Below are 17,577 nucleotides of genomic sequence, written 5' to 3'. Positions count from 1 at the left end.
TTACCTATTCAGCACCGCCTTACAAACTCACCTCTGAAGACCGGCGAGCAAAACGCTGCCCTTGCCTGAAGTGAAGCGTGTCAACACTCAGCCGCTATCGGCAAACCAATCGTGCTCACAGAATAACAAACCTATGACCCTGTCTGACCGTGTCTGATTTTGTCCTTAGTGTACACCTATTTCATGTAAACACCGCCGGCCTACCAGTTCATGTGTAAAGCGAGGTGGGATATTTATATTCGGCGTCAATGTTGACACAACACCTACCAAAGACGGAGATGAGTATTGGGTGAATTTGCATTCGGCGCTAAGAGCTTGAAGTACTTGTTGAAATCGCCGAAGACGTGTTGGCCTTCAACGCTGCTGATACAGATATTCTAATTTCTACCGCTAGTTCAGGATGTAGTATTGTCCCTCTCTAATTTGGTCCCTAACGAAGATATAAGCAAAGTTTCTTTCAAGCTTCTCTCCTGTGCCCCCCCCCCCCCCCCCCGCCGAATCACGTCCACCGCCCCCTCACTGGACGAAAAAGAAAAAAATATATATATAGAAAATATCGACTTTAATCGGTGCCTCTCCACCCCCCCCCCCCCGGAAATTTTAAGTGCGAACTCCCAGAAAAAAAGTTCTGGTGTGCCCCCTTCTCCATACAGAGTACAATGTCTTAAAGAAAGAGAAGGAAACCTTTATGCACTGAGCTAAACGTGGATTAATAAGAACAAAGCTTATTTTCCTAGTTTTACGGAGAGTAGTATCAGTAATTTGCCAACTCCCTACCAAATTTGAGTTGTGAAACAATTCGTTAAACCACCATCCCCCACATAACACAGATCAAACATTATAAGGGCGCCGTGCCCTCCCATCTCCCCACACACAAAGCACAATTTATTTTTAAAAAAAATCAATTGGTATATCAAATTATTTTTAACAAAATCAATCGTTACATTTTCGTAACTAATGAGCACAGATTTCCGTTAAATGTTGCTGTGGTTGCGAAAATAAAAACAAAGTGAAAGGCTAGATAGATCTGTATTCTACAGGCCTTAACTACCGCCTGCTGGAATTACGGGGAGATGTTTGTAGAACAGGACTGTTGGTTCACGGTCTAAATAACTAGTGTTTCTTTCAGACATTTTTCTCCGTGAGGGGGGGGGGCACTTGAAACTTTCGGGGTAGGACTTTCCGGGGGTGGGTGAGCACTGGTTGAAGTATATATTTGCATATCAATTCTTTTCAATTCTTTTCAGTTCGGTGGGGGGGGGGGGGGGCGGTAGAAGGGCAAGAGGACGGTACACCCCAAAGAGATGCCTGAAAGAAACTCTGCATATAACCGATTATAACAAAACGACAAACGTTAACCCTACCCACTTCATATTGTATACTTATTAAAACCTTTACTGTCCTTTACCAATCCTAATGGTAAAACTTCCCCTTCTCTTCTTTCAGTGAAAGAAAACGGATGTAAAACCTCCACATTCGGATGCTGCGCAGACGGCGTCACCTACGCGAAAGGCAACAACAAGCAAGGCTGTCCGCCCTTCACCGGACTCTGCTCGGAATCACGATACGGCTGCTGCCACGACGGAGTGACGGCAGCGAAAGGGGAAAACAACAAAGGGTGCAGAGAGGAACACCGACTAGTTGGCGGCTGTGCCGGTACTCGCTACGGCTGTTGCGCTGACGGCGTCACTTCTGCCAGGGGAGAGAACAGATACGGCTGCCCATCGACCTGCGTAGCTTCCGCCTATGGCTGTTGCAGTGATGGTGTAACCTCTGCTTCCGGTTAGTTCGTTTCATTTTATAAAACGACGGGATCCCTCCTTACTATTAAATTAACTAGATCTAGATCTAGATTCTAGATGTGCTGATGTAGATCTAGTATTAAGTATACTAACTCATTTAGTCTATTGATCTAGATCTAGATCTAGAATCTACTACTAAATTACTATAGTTAAGATATAAACAATGCACTGTGTGAGAGCAAGATTTGTTTTTTTAAACAGTGGCCATCAGTAAATCAGAGTGAATCTCCACATGCTAGATCTACATACATTACGATTACTCTACAACTAGATCTAGATCTAGATCTACTACTAGATTTAGATATCTAGATCTATAATTTTACCAAAAGAAAACCTAAACAAGATGGCTGTTACTGTTAAAAAAGTAAATGAGCTTGGTTTCATCTGATGAAAATATCGTTAATCTTTATTTTATTACTGTCTGACTGTTACACTTCACTCAACACTGTAAAGTTTTAATAAATCTGTTGAATAACAAGTAGATCTAGATCTAGATTTAGAGTCTAGATCTACATGAATTAAACAATAATGATACATTTTTGTAATTTTTAAAACATAAATCCTCCTATCCTAGTCTAGATCTAGATCTAGAAATAATAAATAAATATGAAATAATTACTAAATTAGTTAATTACTAAAATTAATGAGTCACATTTTTTTCACATTACTAACCTTGGATGATTTTACATACCCAAAATGATAGATTACCCAAATAGCATCGTAATTAATTATTCTTCATAAGGCTTTAAGTAGATCTATTGTTTATTGTGATGTTTAGTATCAAATATAAAAATATAGGGTCCAATAGCTAATAGAATAATCAACCAAACTAAATTTCTAAAATCAACAGAGGCCAGAAATAAGCTTTAAACAGCAATGTTTGAGAACAAGATTTGCTATGTAAACAGCAGTAGCCATCTGTAAATTCGAGTGGTTTCCCCTGAAATTCAACCAAAACAAATAACTTTAAATAGATGTCTGCTATGTTAACAAATCATTTAGAAATAAAAACCATACATTTTTAAAAATAAAAAAGGCCGATTCTAGCCGGAAAAAGATGCGCATGCGCAATGGTGAGAAACTACCGCCTTCATGTTTTCGATAGCACTGCGCATGCATGTCTTTACAAACAAACATCAGAACCCTAACCCCAATGCAGCTACTAAGGTCACTGTGCATGCACAGAACTATTGAGTTTAGTATTTTCTGCCAAAACTTATTTTTCCGAGTATGCACTTTGAATAAAAAAATCTTTTTTTCTCCAGGACCTAACAAGCAAGGCTGCCCAGAAGAAGAAAAAAATATTGTGCTTGGTGGGTGTGAGTCTACCAGGTATGGTTGCTGCAATGATGGGGTCACTGCTGCTAGAGATGAGCAGAAGTTAAACTGTCCAGGTTTTGACCCAGGTATGTGCCTCAATGTCTTGTGTATGTAATTACAGGAGATTAATAAGCACAGATTACTTTGGGAATGGGAGGGGCAGTCTGATTTAACTAGCCTATTACTTTGGCAATATGTCTGGTTCTGTGGCCAAGGAAGACATGGAGAACGGTTGAAGAAGAGGCGAAAGCAGCTGGGCACACATGGGCACAGATAAAGGGGGCAGCCCAAAACCGAGTCCGATGGAGATGTGTGGTTGCAGCCCTTTGCTCCCCAGGGGCCACAAATGAATGATGATGATGTGCCTCAATGTCTTGTGTATGTAATTACTGGAAATGAATAAGCACAGATTACTTCGGGGATGGGAGGGGCAGTCTGTTTTAACTAGCCTATTACTTTGGCAACATGTCAGGTTCTATGGGAGCCAAAAGACAAAATACAAATTTCTTATAATATTTAGATATCTGTGCGGTTATTAGAATAGTAAGCATTAATTTTGCTATTATGAAAATTGATGTGGGTTGGGGCAGTCTTTTGTTTTTACCTTTCACCAGCCTTTTACCAGGAGACACAATTAATCACAATACAAATTTTTAGGCTTAAATTCCAGTTTTATTTTACTTTAAAAAAAATATTAGTGGGTAAATTTAGGATATGAGATTAGATTGCCTAATAAATACCTTTTATTTTCAGCCATATTGTGCACAGATTGCCTAATGAGTACCTTTTATTTTCAGCCATATTGTGCACAGATTGCCTAATAAATACTTTTTATTTTCAGCCTATTGTGCACTGCCCAAGGACGCAGGAAGCTGTGGCAACTTCACTCTGAAATGGTTTTTTGACACCAAGTATGGCAGCTGTCGTCAGTTTTACTATGGGGGGTGCAAGGGCAACCAGAACAGGTTCCCCACCAGAGAGGACTGTGAATATCACTGTGTGAATGTAGAAGGACCAGGTGCGTGTTGGCTCATCCCATCTTTTGATATATGGTTTAGAGAGTAATTGATGAAGTCGAGTTTATGTTTATTGACCTCGACATATGAAGGGATATTGTTGTCAGTACTATGCCCAGCTGCGTTTACTTTCTCTGATGTGAGTTAGGTACCCATCAGAGTTGGGTGGACTCAGGGACGTTACACTAACTTGAAGCCGGATTCGTACTCGAGACTTTCTGGTTAGAGGTCTAGCGCTCCACTGCTAGGCCAGGCCATCATACGCTTAGAGAGAATAGTCGGTTAATATAAATTACATTGCGATGAAACATAAAATAACTTAGAATGATAGAACAGTAATTTTGTGTAAGTGCTTTTTAGGATTACTTATAAAATATGTAAGTAGACCTCTTCCAAACTAGGAGAGGAGTAAGTGCTTTTGTCGTAATTGCAAATATAGGGATTGTGTGGTCAGCACATTGTTCATTGGAAATTATTTTTACATCATTTACTGAAAATTACAGTTTGAGCATTAAGGCCATGAAAAAGCCCACTTAGTATACCCCTGCGTTTGTCTATTTAAAATACGGTGCTAGACTTTAACATATTTATTTAAACATTTCCATTTTAAAACCCTCAGTTTAATCGCAGTAAATGATTTCATGAAGTCTCTATATGAACACAAATTTATTTAAACTTTTCCATATGAAAACCTCCAGTTTTGTTACAGTAAATGATCTCATGCAGGCTCTATATAAACACAAATTTATTTAAACTTTTCCACATGAAAACCTCCAGGTGCATGCAGATTACCAAGTGTTGTGGGTCCCTGTAAATCATACCAAACAAAGTACTTCTTTAACCTTGAGAAGAAAAAATGTGAGCAGTTCACCTATGGCGGCTGTATCGGAAACACCAACAAATTTAATACACTTGAAGATTGTGAGGCCAGTTGCAGTCAAAGAGGTAACACATTTAATGTTTAATATGACGAGGAGTTTCTAGCTACATTGTTAATGAATACATTGCTATTTGACTAGGATTGGTAGCAGGCATTGTTAATGAATGTTTTTATTGCTTTTTGATGTTTCATATTAACATTATATGTAATTGAATATGTGTATATGTAATTTTATCCATAGAGATCATTTTAGTTTTGTATATTTAACTTTACATATAACATGCAAAATTGAAGTCTAGGTCAATGTATACTAAATAGCAAATTTTATTTGTATTGAAGTAGTAGCTTCAACACTGAACAGTTGCATGGGATGCATGTAGCAATTTTTTTATATATGTAAAATAAAGGCCTCTATTTGAGTAGGGGTGGGGGAGGGGTTTGTGTCCACACAGCTCTGATGGGTACCTAACTCAGTTTAGTGGAACTAAATTGGCTGGGCAAAGTGCTGAGCACACTTTCCTCCTGTATGCCAAGGTAACTGAAACAGACAAACTCTACTTCATCTACCCCATGTGTCTTGGGCACCAGCTGGAAAATATTTGTGAAGAAGGAAGTCAAAATCTATTACATGGTCCTAACTTTTAAAGAGAAAAGCAACAGATCTTTAACATTACAATGTATTATGTTCATATTATTATGTGACTGTATGTTTTTTTTTTAAATACCACGTTCTCTCCCTTTGTTAAGGTGCACCCCCTCTCCAATCCTGTGTTAAACTGCCCTATAAAAATGGTTTTTCCTGCCAGGAAGCAGCATAGATCTGCAATATTACATTTATAAATATTATAATGTTTGAAGTGGCTATGTATATTTTTACAGTGTGTTCTCTCCCTTTGTCCAGGACGGCCCTCAGCCTGTGCTAAGCTGCCCTGTAAAAATGGATTCTCCTGCCAGGACAGTGCTGATGGTTCCTACACCTGCTCCTGTCACTCAGACTGGGGCAGGAACTGTGACCACATCCCAGACTACTGGTGCCTCAGTAATGTGAGTGTTGATCTCTTCTTCAGTAATATCCCAGCCTTTGTTTTTTTAAATCATCTATTGTTATCATCATCATCTCTTAACGCCCATTGGTACTTGAGGTATCAACAAGTGAGCGACATTTTAGCTATAGCCTCTGGTTGTTGGAATGTTTGCCCTCTCTGCTTCAACGCTTTTTTCATTGATGTTCTCCATGGCCTTCATCGTTTTCTTTTGCCCACTGGTGTTCGTTTGAGAACTGTCTCATTCTTAGCCATGACCCAACCATCTCCATCTTCTGTGCCTGATTTTTGAATATGTGTTTTTTTACTTTCTCATATATACGAAGTATAGAGAAAGTATTGTAATTGTGCAAAAAAAAAAAAAAATCGAGATTTTTACAAATCTCGACGTTTTACAGCTCACTGATACGGAAAAACATAATTTTGCAATCTTGTCGGTATGTCTCTGTGTCTGTGTGTGTCTGTGTGTAAACACGATAACTTGAGTACCGTTACAGCTAGGTTGATGAAATTTCATATATAAGTATTTTATCAAAATCGTAGATCCTGATCAACATTTGAGCGATTTCCGATAACCGGAAGTGGTACTTTTTCTACTTTGAATTTTTAAAAAGCCTATAACTTGAGTACTAGATAGATAAATGAAATTTCACATGTAAGTAAAAGATCTAATTCTCTACCATATGTCACATTTTGAGTAATTTCCGTTGACCGGAAGTACTAATTTACGCTATTTCCGATTTCTCAAAAAACGCACGTAAATTTATAAAGTACAAATAATATCCCGCACTATTATGCACATTTTATTAGGCGTTCACTTAGTGTGCAATTCTTTTTTTTACGAGATTCCATTCTATTATAAAAAGTTTAAGTAATTAAAAATGGATTACAAATATTGTCTATTTCCTGAGTTGCCATCCCTCGTAGTTTTATATTAGAATATCCTAGAAAGTTTAGGGGAGATCACTCCCGGTTTATTTTAATTTAATTTAACATAGTTGTAACATTTTATATTCAAAATTATCTTTATTTGGTGGAAGGTGTTGTTAATTGGTAAATGATACTTCACCAAAAAGTCCCTAGGTCGCTTCACAGCCTTGCATCAGTAGGGTGTCAACCTATAGTGTCCACCCCACCCAGTGGGTAGTATAGAAAAAGAAAACAGATTAGCTCTACTTCACCTGCTCTGTAAACTGTCCTTTCTAAAAGGGCTTAAAAATATGTAATATTAACAGCAATTTCTTGAAATTCCAAAATTCATATGCCTGTATTGGCCAAATTAAAAAATATAAAATATGTATGACAAATGTTGGCCAAAATACAAAATATGTAGGCCTATGTAGGACAAATGTTGGCCCAAATATAAAATATGTAGGACAAATGTTGTCCCAAATAAAAAATATGTAGCCTATGTAGGACAAATGTTGGCCCAAATAAAAAATATGTAGGCCTATGTAGGACAAATGTTGGCCCAAATATAAAATATGTAGGACAAATGTTGGCCCAAATAAAAAATATGTAGGACAACTGTTGACCCAAATGTAAAATATGTAGGACAAATGTTGGCCCAAATATAAACTATGTAGGCCTATGTAGGACAAATGTTGGCCCAAATACAAAATATGTAGGCCTATGTTGGACAAATGTTGGCCCAAATATAAAATATGTAGGACAAATGTTGTCCCAAATAAAAAATATGTAGGCCTATGTAGGACAAATGTTGGCCCAAATAAAAAATATGTAGGCCTATGTAGGACAAATGTTGTCCCAAATGTAAAATATGTAGGCCTATGTAGGACAAATGTTGGCCCAAATATAAAATATGTAGGCCTATGTAGGACAAATGTTGGCCCAAATATAAAATATGTAGGCCTATGTAGGACAAATGTTGGCCCAAATATAAAATATGTAGGACAAATGTTGGCCCAAATATAAAATATGTAGGACAACTGTTGGCCCAAATATAAAATATGTAGGACAAATGTTGGCCCAAATGTAAAATATGTAGGACAAATGTTGTCCCAAATGTAAAATATGTAGGACAAATGTTGGCCCAAATGTAAAATATGTAGGACAAATGTTGGCCCAAATGTAAAATATGTAGGACAAATGTTGGCCCAAATGTAAAATATGTAGGATAAATGTTGGCCCAAATGTAAAATATGTAAGACAAATGTTGGCCCAAATGTAAAATATGTAGGACAAATGTTGGCCCAAATGTAAAATATGTAAGACAAATGTTGGCCCAAATGTAAAATATGTAGGACAAATGTTGGCCCAAATGTAAAATATGTACAAATGTTGGCCAAAGTATAAAAGTCCAACAAAAAGTAACAGGTTATTTTAATTGCTTGTACAGGCTGAGTGTGGACAAGGGCTGAAGTGTGTTCATCAGAGAAAATGCCAGGATGGCCTGTGTGAAAACCTTGCCAGGTGTACAGGTAAATAGGTGTTACATCAGGCCAAGCTTAGGTATTTGTTAATGTGAAACTTTCTTTGAATAGTGGGTATGGTTAATAATTGATATGAGCTGGGGCAATTTGGAAAAAAAAATTTTTACCTAAAAATAAATTCAATTTGAATTATCTCTGTTATTATATACCATGTTTAATTTACATCTTACTATATTTATATGAATTAAATTCTAAATTATATTAAAAAAAATAATCTACAACCTTTTCGGACAAGAAATGCAAATGGGGGAAATAAAATTTCATTTTGTATTATTCATTTTTGTTGTTCTGAACATTTTTAAAAATTATGTAATATTCTTCCAATTTTTTTTTATACAGCATATTTATTTTGGCTTATATTTCAGCTGCGGCAAGGGTATTTAAATGTGACTCCTCTGTATGTTCAGCCAATGAAGACTGTGTCAATGATGATTCCATTTCTCGGGGTTATTTTTGCCAGCCCAAAAGTAAGCATCAAAAACCATTCTTGCAAATGTTCTATTTACATGCTTTGTTTGTTTTTGTCTGCGTTGTGTTATGTTAGAACAGGGGTCTCCAAACTTTTCAGCCCGAGGGCCACATTCACTATCAAATTTGTAGATCGGGGTCTGACAACTCACTCGAGACCCAAATAAAAAAGAATCAAAACACGGATGTTGTTTTTAATTATGTATTTAATATTATCTTATTCACCTATTATTTAATAACACATTTATACACTACACACGAACACCTGTATAAGGGGGAATGGTGAAATTGTTTTCTGGATGCAAGTACAGAAGACATTTCTGGCTTTCGATTCAATGTCCCTAACAGCAACAGTGACCTATGATTATCATCGTACAAGTTTGTTCTCAAATTGTTCTTCACATGCACGGTTTCGTTGCAAATCACACACAATACTTTCTCGACAGATTTGATGAAGTATTTCAAAATCCATTCTTCTTGAAATTGCAGATAAACATCTTCTATTTTTCTTTTCCTTGTCTTGGACATTGCTGGGCACTAAGATAAAGTGAATCCCGTAGTCAAAAGGATCTCCACGGACCGGATGAGAGGGCCTTGCAGGCCACATACGGCCCGCTTCCTTAGTTTAGAGACACCTGACCTAGAACATTGTTTATTTTTTAACTTCGAGCCCTGTCATAGGCCATGTAGAGAGTATCGGTCTCATCTTGTCTAAATCCTCGTGTTTAAAACTAAGTCGAATACCGCCCCATTGGCTAGTCGGTATTCGTGACGTTTGAGTATTGAATACAAGCAGTTTTTTTATTCTTGGGTAAATATCAATTTTGTCCACTCTGTCCACTCGACTCACGTCGAACTCGACGCATGTTGACAGGGCTAGAAAAGCCAGCTTGACCAATGGCCAGGGGTTGGAGGTGACATCAGAGATCAACGACCTGGCTTGGGGAGATATCTTGGAGAATACCGGAAGCGTTTGCAGCTTCTGAAGCTCCGATATATCCGTTAGTTCCAGGCAGGTGTTAGCCAACAGGTACTTAGCCACATGCGTATAGCCCAGAACTAAAGTGGTTACCAAAGGGGAAATACGGTAAAAAGTTAAATGCGCCGGTTCTTGCTTGAGCTTCATCGTCAAGTATTCTTTTAATAGATCGTTACAAGTTTCTGGTAGGTAAAAAATGTGATTTGGTACTATCCCGCGAGACAGCAACACGCGAAGAACATTTGGTTTCTGACATGCCTTTATAAAACACGCTGATCTGTTGCTTAAATGTTTTTGCAATGCCGCGTTCATGAAATGGGTTTCGCCTTCTTCTAAAAACAGGTTCTTATTTCTATTTACTTTGTTACTCCTTATGTACAGGTCAGAAGGTACGTTTCTTCTGTAATTGGAGGTGGAGTAGAAATCACGACGGCTTGGTTTATTCACTAAAAGCGTGAAAAATGAATCGCCTTTTAGGTTAATTTCATGGATGTTCGCGCCATGATGGGCTAGTTTACGGAATACTGTAGGGCTACACTGGGATGTAGCTACGGCATGTAGCAATGCAGTATTGCCTTTAGTATCCCTAATGTTGATATCTTTGCCTTTTAAGATCTCAACCAGTTCACATCGAAAATTAAACCGTAGAAACGACATCATAAGGGCTGTTAAACCATCACTGTCTTGAAGGTTTACATCGGCTCCAAATGCTACTAAATCTTTGATTTGGACCACAGGGTTTGAAACAGCCGCGTACATCAAAACGGTCCTTCCGTCTACATCTTGAGCGTTTACTCCACAAGGAATCAACAAGCTCATTATTTCTTTACTACAAGCATGTCCAATATTCTTCAATGACTTCATTAAAACCGTTTGCTTGTTTACATCCCGATGCATTAGGTCAGCGCCATTTTGTATTAAAAACTCAACATCCCTTGATTTCCTCGCGTACGCTAACGCTGTTTGACCAATCTTGTCCTCCATGTTAATTGACCTGCCTATTAAACACTTTAAACAATCTGGCGACATTTCTTTACCCAAAGCCAACATCAACGCTGTCCTTTTTCTACTATCCGTACTTTCCACTTCCGCGCCAAGACTAACAAGCAGCTTAACGCAATCTTCGGAGCCTGTCTCTACGGCATGCATTAGCTCAGTATATCCGCATAAATCAGAAGCGTTGCTGTTGGCAAACAAATATCGCACAACATCCAACTCAATCTCCTTCGAATTTCGAAGATAGTGCATCAAAGCTGTCTTGAATCCTTGGTCCTGATACAATCGAGCTTTGTTATCTAAGTAAGGAAAGAGCGCTTTAATCAAAAGAGGTTTGTACTGAGCAGCGTAGATCAAAGCTGTTTTATAATAACGGTCATAACATGACAAGTCTCTCCCTACTAAACACGTGATAATCTCTTCGGATATGTCCTTTTTGGAAACCAGAGCATGAATCAAAGCCGTTTGTCCTGATTTGTCTTGTATGGATACCGACTCACCACAAAGGAGTTGAACGCATTCTATAGAGATGGTTTGAGTTGTGTTGGTGACCGGTAAACTGCTGCGAAGGTACTCCTTGAACATGTGCATTAGCGCGGTCGCGCCTTTGTGGTCGAGTTGGTTCACATCCGCGCTGTAGCTTAGCAAAACCCGGACAGTTTTAGCACAGCCGGTTTGGGCTGCATACATTAAAAGCGTGTACCCTCTACCGTCCCTGGAGTTAACGCCGTGTGCACTACATTTTTTCATCAACTTTGCGCAAGTTATTAGATGATCATTATACTGGCGTACGTTTGTTGCTTTACTCGTATCCCAAAATGCACCAAACTGCACCAACTTTTCTACTATACCACTTTGGCCATTCTTACAAGCGAGACTAAGAGCTGTGTGTTTAGATTTGTTGACTAAATTAGCATCGGCTTTCATCTCCAGCAGATATTGAACACAATTCATCGACCTCCTCTTCACAGCTATCATCAACGCTGTGTTGCCTTTTAAATCTGTAACGTTAACATCAACCCCAGCACTAACCAAAACTTCAACTCCGCTATGAAAATCTGCTTCCACGCACTCAAAAAGTGCCAAGATCAAAACCGTCTTTTCTACTTTCAGTTTGACCAATGTGCCTAGTGCGGTGACATTTTTGGTCTTCACCGCCATCTTGAACACCTTATCTGCGCATGCGCTATCACTGACTTGCATGCCGTATTTAGCCATCACCTCGCTTAGTTCCTCCGGTGTTTGCGTAGACGCGGCAATCACAACAGCATTGATGTTCTGAATGTTCTTACTTTTAAAGAGACTTGCCATCATGGAACTAGTTTTAAGACCATACCATCTTCATTTAGAGGTCGTCCATAAATGACACCACACTCATAGATTGGAGGGGGGGGGGGGTTCGTTGTTATGTGATGATTTGTGATTTATAGAGAAGTAATGCTAGACTGTAGCCGTTATTTCGAAACTTAGAAAGCTCGTTTCAATAATTTGTAATAGAAAGCGATTAATTTACTCTATTTTGACATCGCTCAGTCAGTATTAATATTTTAGGAAAAAAAAAAATCAATTCAAATTTTTTATTAGCAATTTTGAGGGGGGGGGGGTGTAGTCGTCATTTTTAGGGTAAAGGTATGGCTTTTTGTGGAGTGGAAAGTTAAAATATCATTTTAAAAAGTGTGACGTCATTTATGGATGATCCCTTATATAGAAAAAGTTAACAACTAAAAGTGTTAACAATCCACTCAGTTTACAAAATGTCATGCAGCAAATTCATTTAGGCATGAAGTTGACGACGTAAACAGTTTTTTTTAAGTTAATGGCGACATTAGGTGTATTGGTTTCCGCTTCGATGGCGACGTCATCAACTGTCTATTTGAGTTTAGCGGTGACGTAATAAGCATCCAATTTTTATGAAAAGTGGTGACAAAATTTATTGTTTCTGTAATGTTAGTAGTGACGCCATTGGGCGCTAATTTTTACGTGAAGCCGTCTTTCAATGTGATATAGTATAGCCAGTGATTCTGTAAACTTAGCTACAGAGTGTCTTCAGAAGTCTATTTATTATGCTGGGTCTTGATGTGTCCCCTGCGCAGCTTTAGAATAACGTCCAATCATATTCAATCAACAGCTTGAGGCTCTGACGAGGATGTGATAAGAATTTGTATTCATAGCTGTAATTGAAAAAAAAAGGAAAGTCAAGTATAATTAAAACATTAAACAATTTACAGCTTTGTAATACGTTCTAAAAAATACACGTAGTGTATTTAGTATCTTTATTTAAGTTCAATAATTACATGCCATATGAAGACATCGCGATATAGTCCAAGTTATCTGCACTGACATCGTGATGTAAGCTCATTTTGTATTACACACTAATACACAGTTATACATACATCTCATTAACGATACACGTTATACACAGCCATCATAATTTGCTATTAGTACACTTACATCATGATGTATGTGTATGTAAAGAACACAAATACAATAAACCGGGAGTGATCTCCCCTAAACTTTCTCGAATATTCTTATATAAAACAACAGGGGATGGGAACTCGGGACATAGTTATGATTTTTAATCCATTTTAAATACATAAACTTTTTAAAATAAAATAGAATCTCATAGAAAAAAGTATTGCACACCAAGCAAACGCCGAATAAAGATGTTCATAATGGTGCGCAATATTATTCGTACTTTATAAATTTAGATGAGTTTTTGAGAAATCGGAAATAGCGTAAATTAGTACTTCCCGTCAACGTAAATTACTCAAAATTTAACAGAAGGTAGAGAATTAGATCTTTTACTTACATGTGAAATTTCATTTATCTATCTGAAATAGTACTCAAGTTATAGGCTTTTAAAAAATTCAAAGTAGAAAAAGTACCACGTCCGGTTATCGTAAATCGCTCAAAAGTTGATACGGATCTACGATTTTGATAAAATACTTATATATGAAATTTCATCAACCTAGCTGTAACAGTATTCAAGTAATCGTGTTTACACACACACAGACACACACACAGACACACAGACATACGGACAAGATTGCAAAATTATGTTTTTCCGTATCAGTGAGGTGTAAAACGTCGAGATACGTCGAGATTTGTAAAAATCTCGATTGTTTTTTTTTGCACGATTACAATACTTTCTCTATACTACGTATATACGAGAAAGTAAAAAGGTACATCTAGCACTTTAGTATGTGTATGTATACACTTTGACATTCAAGAGTCAAGAACACATGAACATTCACAAAATATACAACTTTCTTAATGTATGTACAACAGTAAGTATTTATACACATGTAGGCTACATATTATTATACATACACCGAGATAGACACGGTTATATTTACTTACTAAATTAGTTTTCTATTCATATACATATATAATTACTATTTACAATAAACCGTTAAACGGGGGTGTTGTATGTCATGTTCCCTATATGCTGTGTTGTATGTCATGTCCCCTACTTGCTCTACTGTATGTCATGTCCCCTACTTGCTCTACTGTATGTCATGTCCCTTACCTGCTATATTGTATGCCATGTTTCCTACCTGCTATGTCCTGTCCCCTACATTCTCTGTTGTATGTCCTGTCCCCTACCTTCTACAGTGTATGTCCTGTCCCCTACATTCTCTGTTGTATGTCCTGTCCTCTACATTCTCTGTTGTATGTCCTGTCCCCTACATTCTCTGTTGTATGTCCTGTCCCCTACATTCTCTGTTGTATGTCCTGTCCTCTACATTCTCTGTTGTATGTCCTGTCCCCTACATTCTCTGTTGTATGTCCTGTCCCCTACATTCTCTGTTGTATGTCCTGTCCCCTACATTCTCTGTTGTATGTCCTGTCCCCTACATTCTCTGTTGTATGTCCTGTCCTCTACATTCTCTGTTGTATGTCCTGTCCCCTACATTCTCTGTTGTATGTCCTGTCCCATACATTCTCTGTTGTATGTCCTGTCCTCTACATTCTCTGTTGTATGTCCTGTCCCCTACATTCTCTGTTGTATGTCCTGTCCCCTACATTCTCTGTTTTATGTCATTTCCCCTACCTGCTATGTCCTGTCCCCTACCTTCTATATTGTATGTCATGTCCCTACATTCTCTGTTGTATGTCATGTCCCCTAACTTTTAAGTCATTTCCCCTACCTGCTATGTCCTGTCCCCTACCTTCTATATTGTATGTCATGTCCCTACATTCTCTGTTGTATGTCATGTCCCCTAACTTTTAAGTTTTATGTCATTCCCCCTACCTGCTATGTCCTGTCCCCTACCTGATGTGTTGTATGTCATGTCACCTACCTTCTGTATTGTGTGTTGTATTACCTCCCTGCTGAGTAAACACACCACATTACAACGAACACTGAAACACAAACTCACCAAGTTGATGAATCCACCATCGCGTGAAATGTAAACAAACACATCTGTACTCCAACCACTGATTGACCTACTTTCTTATAACTTGCCGTTTTAACCTTTGTACATGCTGGTCTATTCATAGCCGAACACACAAGAAATACACCTACCTTCAGAATGTAGGAACAACGCGGTAAATGTCACCTGTCTTGGTCATCTAACCGGATGTAACGTTAAAGCTTGTCTACCTGTTCTGTTCTGTATCCTGTTGATGAAAAAAATAGTAACGGTTATTTTATTGTATTTTAAGGACAACATTTTAAAAAATCAGCTAATGCATACAATATATAAACAAGTTTTTTTGTAAAATAAATATATAATAGCAGTAGAGAAAACCTATACACAAATAACACGAAAAGGGTAGGGTCAATCTCATTTAGCTATATTATTTTATAAGGGGCGGTTATTGTAAAAAAATAAAAAAACAATGTTTATTTGGTTTCACTTTTGAAGAAATTCATTGTATTTTTATTGTATTAATATTTTTAGGTAACAAAAGATTATTTGAAATAAAATATTGTTTGTTTCGTCGTTTACAATGTAAACAAACTAGACTTAACTAGGTTATGCTAGGGTAACAAATAATCGATAATCATTATAAGGTTGGTGCTGTGTTTAAAAATAAACAGAAATGTGACTTTGAAATGTGATATTTTTTTGAACTGCGTCAATACTTGCAACAGGTATAGTGTATTTTGTATTAAAAAAAACTTGTTAGTACACATTCCGTGTAAAAAATGTTATCATAGAACATCAACTTCTTTCAAGGTTTTGTTTTTCTAGATATGTTTAGTATACACGTCGCAAGTTAAAATAAACATCTTACATACTACAATGATTGCCACCTAGCTTTGTGTTTAAGTTAGGACGGAGTGGTCTAGCGGTAGAGAGCTGGATAAGTCAGTAGACCATCCATGAGTGCACCCAAATCTGATGGGTACCTAACTCACGTTAGGGAAAGTAAAGGCGGCTGAGCGTAGTGCTGACCACTATCTCTTCATATGCCGAGGTCACTTGCCCTATAGTACAGACCAGGGGTCTCCAAACTTTTCAGCCTGAGGGCCGCATTAACTATCAAATATCAGTTCGGGGGCAAGAGTCTCTTCGAAATATAATTTATATAGAAACATATACACATTTCAAGTCCCCTCCCACGCAGAAATAATCCTGAGAGAAACACTATCAGGGCCATCAACACACTCAAGGTCCAAGTTTGCTCTCAAATTATTCTTCACGTATTTCATTCTTGAAAATGTTTGTTCACACAAGTATGTTGTTCCAAAAATTTAAAATGTACTTTCATACAAAAGTTTTAATATTAGGAAAGTCTTCCTTGTGCAAAAACTTATAAAAACCCACCCACCCTTCTTTAAACGTGTCTTAAGAAAGTCATTTGCTTGCAATTCAATGACCTCCAGCAGCAGTTCATCTTTGCAACTGGCCACATTTGTTTCAAATGGTTTTGAAACAGTCTCACTTCTTCTGCCATTGAATCCAAGTCAGAAAACCACTACTGAAATTGCAGCTGGAGGTTTTTGATGATCTCTCATGCAAATGACGTGGGGAACTCAGTGGTTGCTTCAGCCGTAAAACCTTGCACTGCTGAGAGTGTGTCAAGTTGTTGGCTTATACTTGTTCCAAAAACATGACAAGTTTGGATCTGAAGGCCTATAGGTGGGTTTACTTTCGAGGAAGTAAGCTATTTCCTTTCTTAACTTAAATACTCTGCTCAGAACTTTCTCGCAAATTAGCCATCTTACTGCTGTGATATATGGTGAAATATGGTAAATCTTGCGTTTCTGTGTTTGTATACTAACATGTCTCTGAACTATCTATGGTTAGATATCCTCCACTGTAACAGTGCCATACATGCTATGTAGGGAAGCCAGCTCCTGTGTTATGTTCGTGTCTTCATCCACACTTCTAATGAACACGAGAAGTTGAGGTGAACAGCTGTCCAGCGACTAATCCATTGCAATTGAAAAATGGCGAAACTTGCTTACATTTTTCTCTATTTGAGTTACGATGTTTTTACTAATGTCTGCAACACGGCGGGCAATAGTATTTGAACCAAATGCTACATTTTCAAACTGTTTTGAATTTTTATGGGCAATGTTCCTCAGCCACTTCTAACAAACATTTATTAAGTGGACAAAAAGATCGCAGCGGGCCGTAGTTTGGAGACCCCTGGAACAATGGTCA

The 17,577-nt window shown here is 37.8% G+C and overlaps 1 protein-coding gene across 1 annotated transcript in view; it reads left to right on the top strand.

Moving 5' to 3' along the window:
• The window catches only part of LOC131941177 (papilin), a 77,744-nt gene that overhangs the window by 40,133 nt on the left and 20,034 nt on the right, over positions 1-17,577 (top strand). Inside the window, exons 2-8 of the mRNA XM_059300193.1 lie at positions 1,447-1,782; positions 3,068-3,208; positions 3,964-4,140; positions 4,916-5,083; positions 5,920-6,062; positions 8,421-8,502; positions 8,880-8,981. Of these exons, the coding sequence (XP_059156176.1) occupies positions 1,447-1,782; positions 3,068-3,208; positions 3,964-4,140; positions 4,916-5,083; positions 5,920-6,062; positions 8,421-8,502; positions 8,880-8,981 (1,149 nt within the window). The remainder of the gene's footprint in view (positions 1-1,446; positions 1,783-3,067; positions 3,209-3,963; positions 4,141-4,915; positions 5,084-5,919; positions 6,063-8,420; positions 8,503-8,879; positions 8,982-17,577) is intronic.

Source organism: Physella acuta, unplaced genomic scaffold (assembly GCF_028476545.2).
Source record: "Physella acuta isolate Inbredline_101_S28 unplaced genomic scaffold, ASM2847654v3 ptg000352l, whole genome shotgun sequence".
NCBI lineage: Eukaryota > Metazoa > Mollusca > Gastropoda > Physidae > Physella > Physella acuta.
The sequence above is the reverse complement of the archived record's forward strand: the minus strand, read 5'-3'. Positions and strand labels throughout refer to the sequence as shown.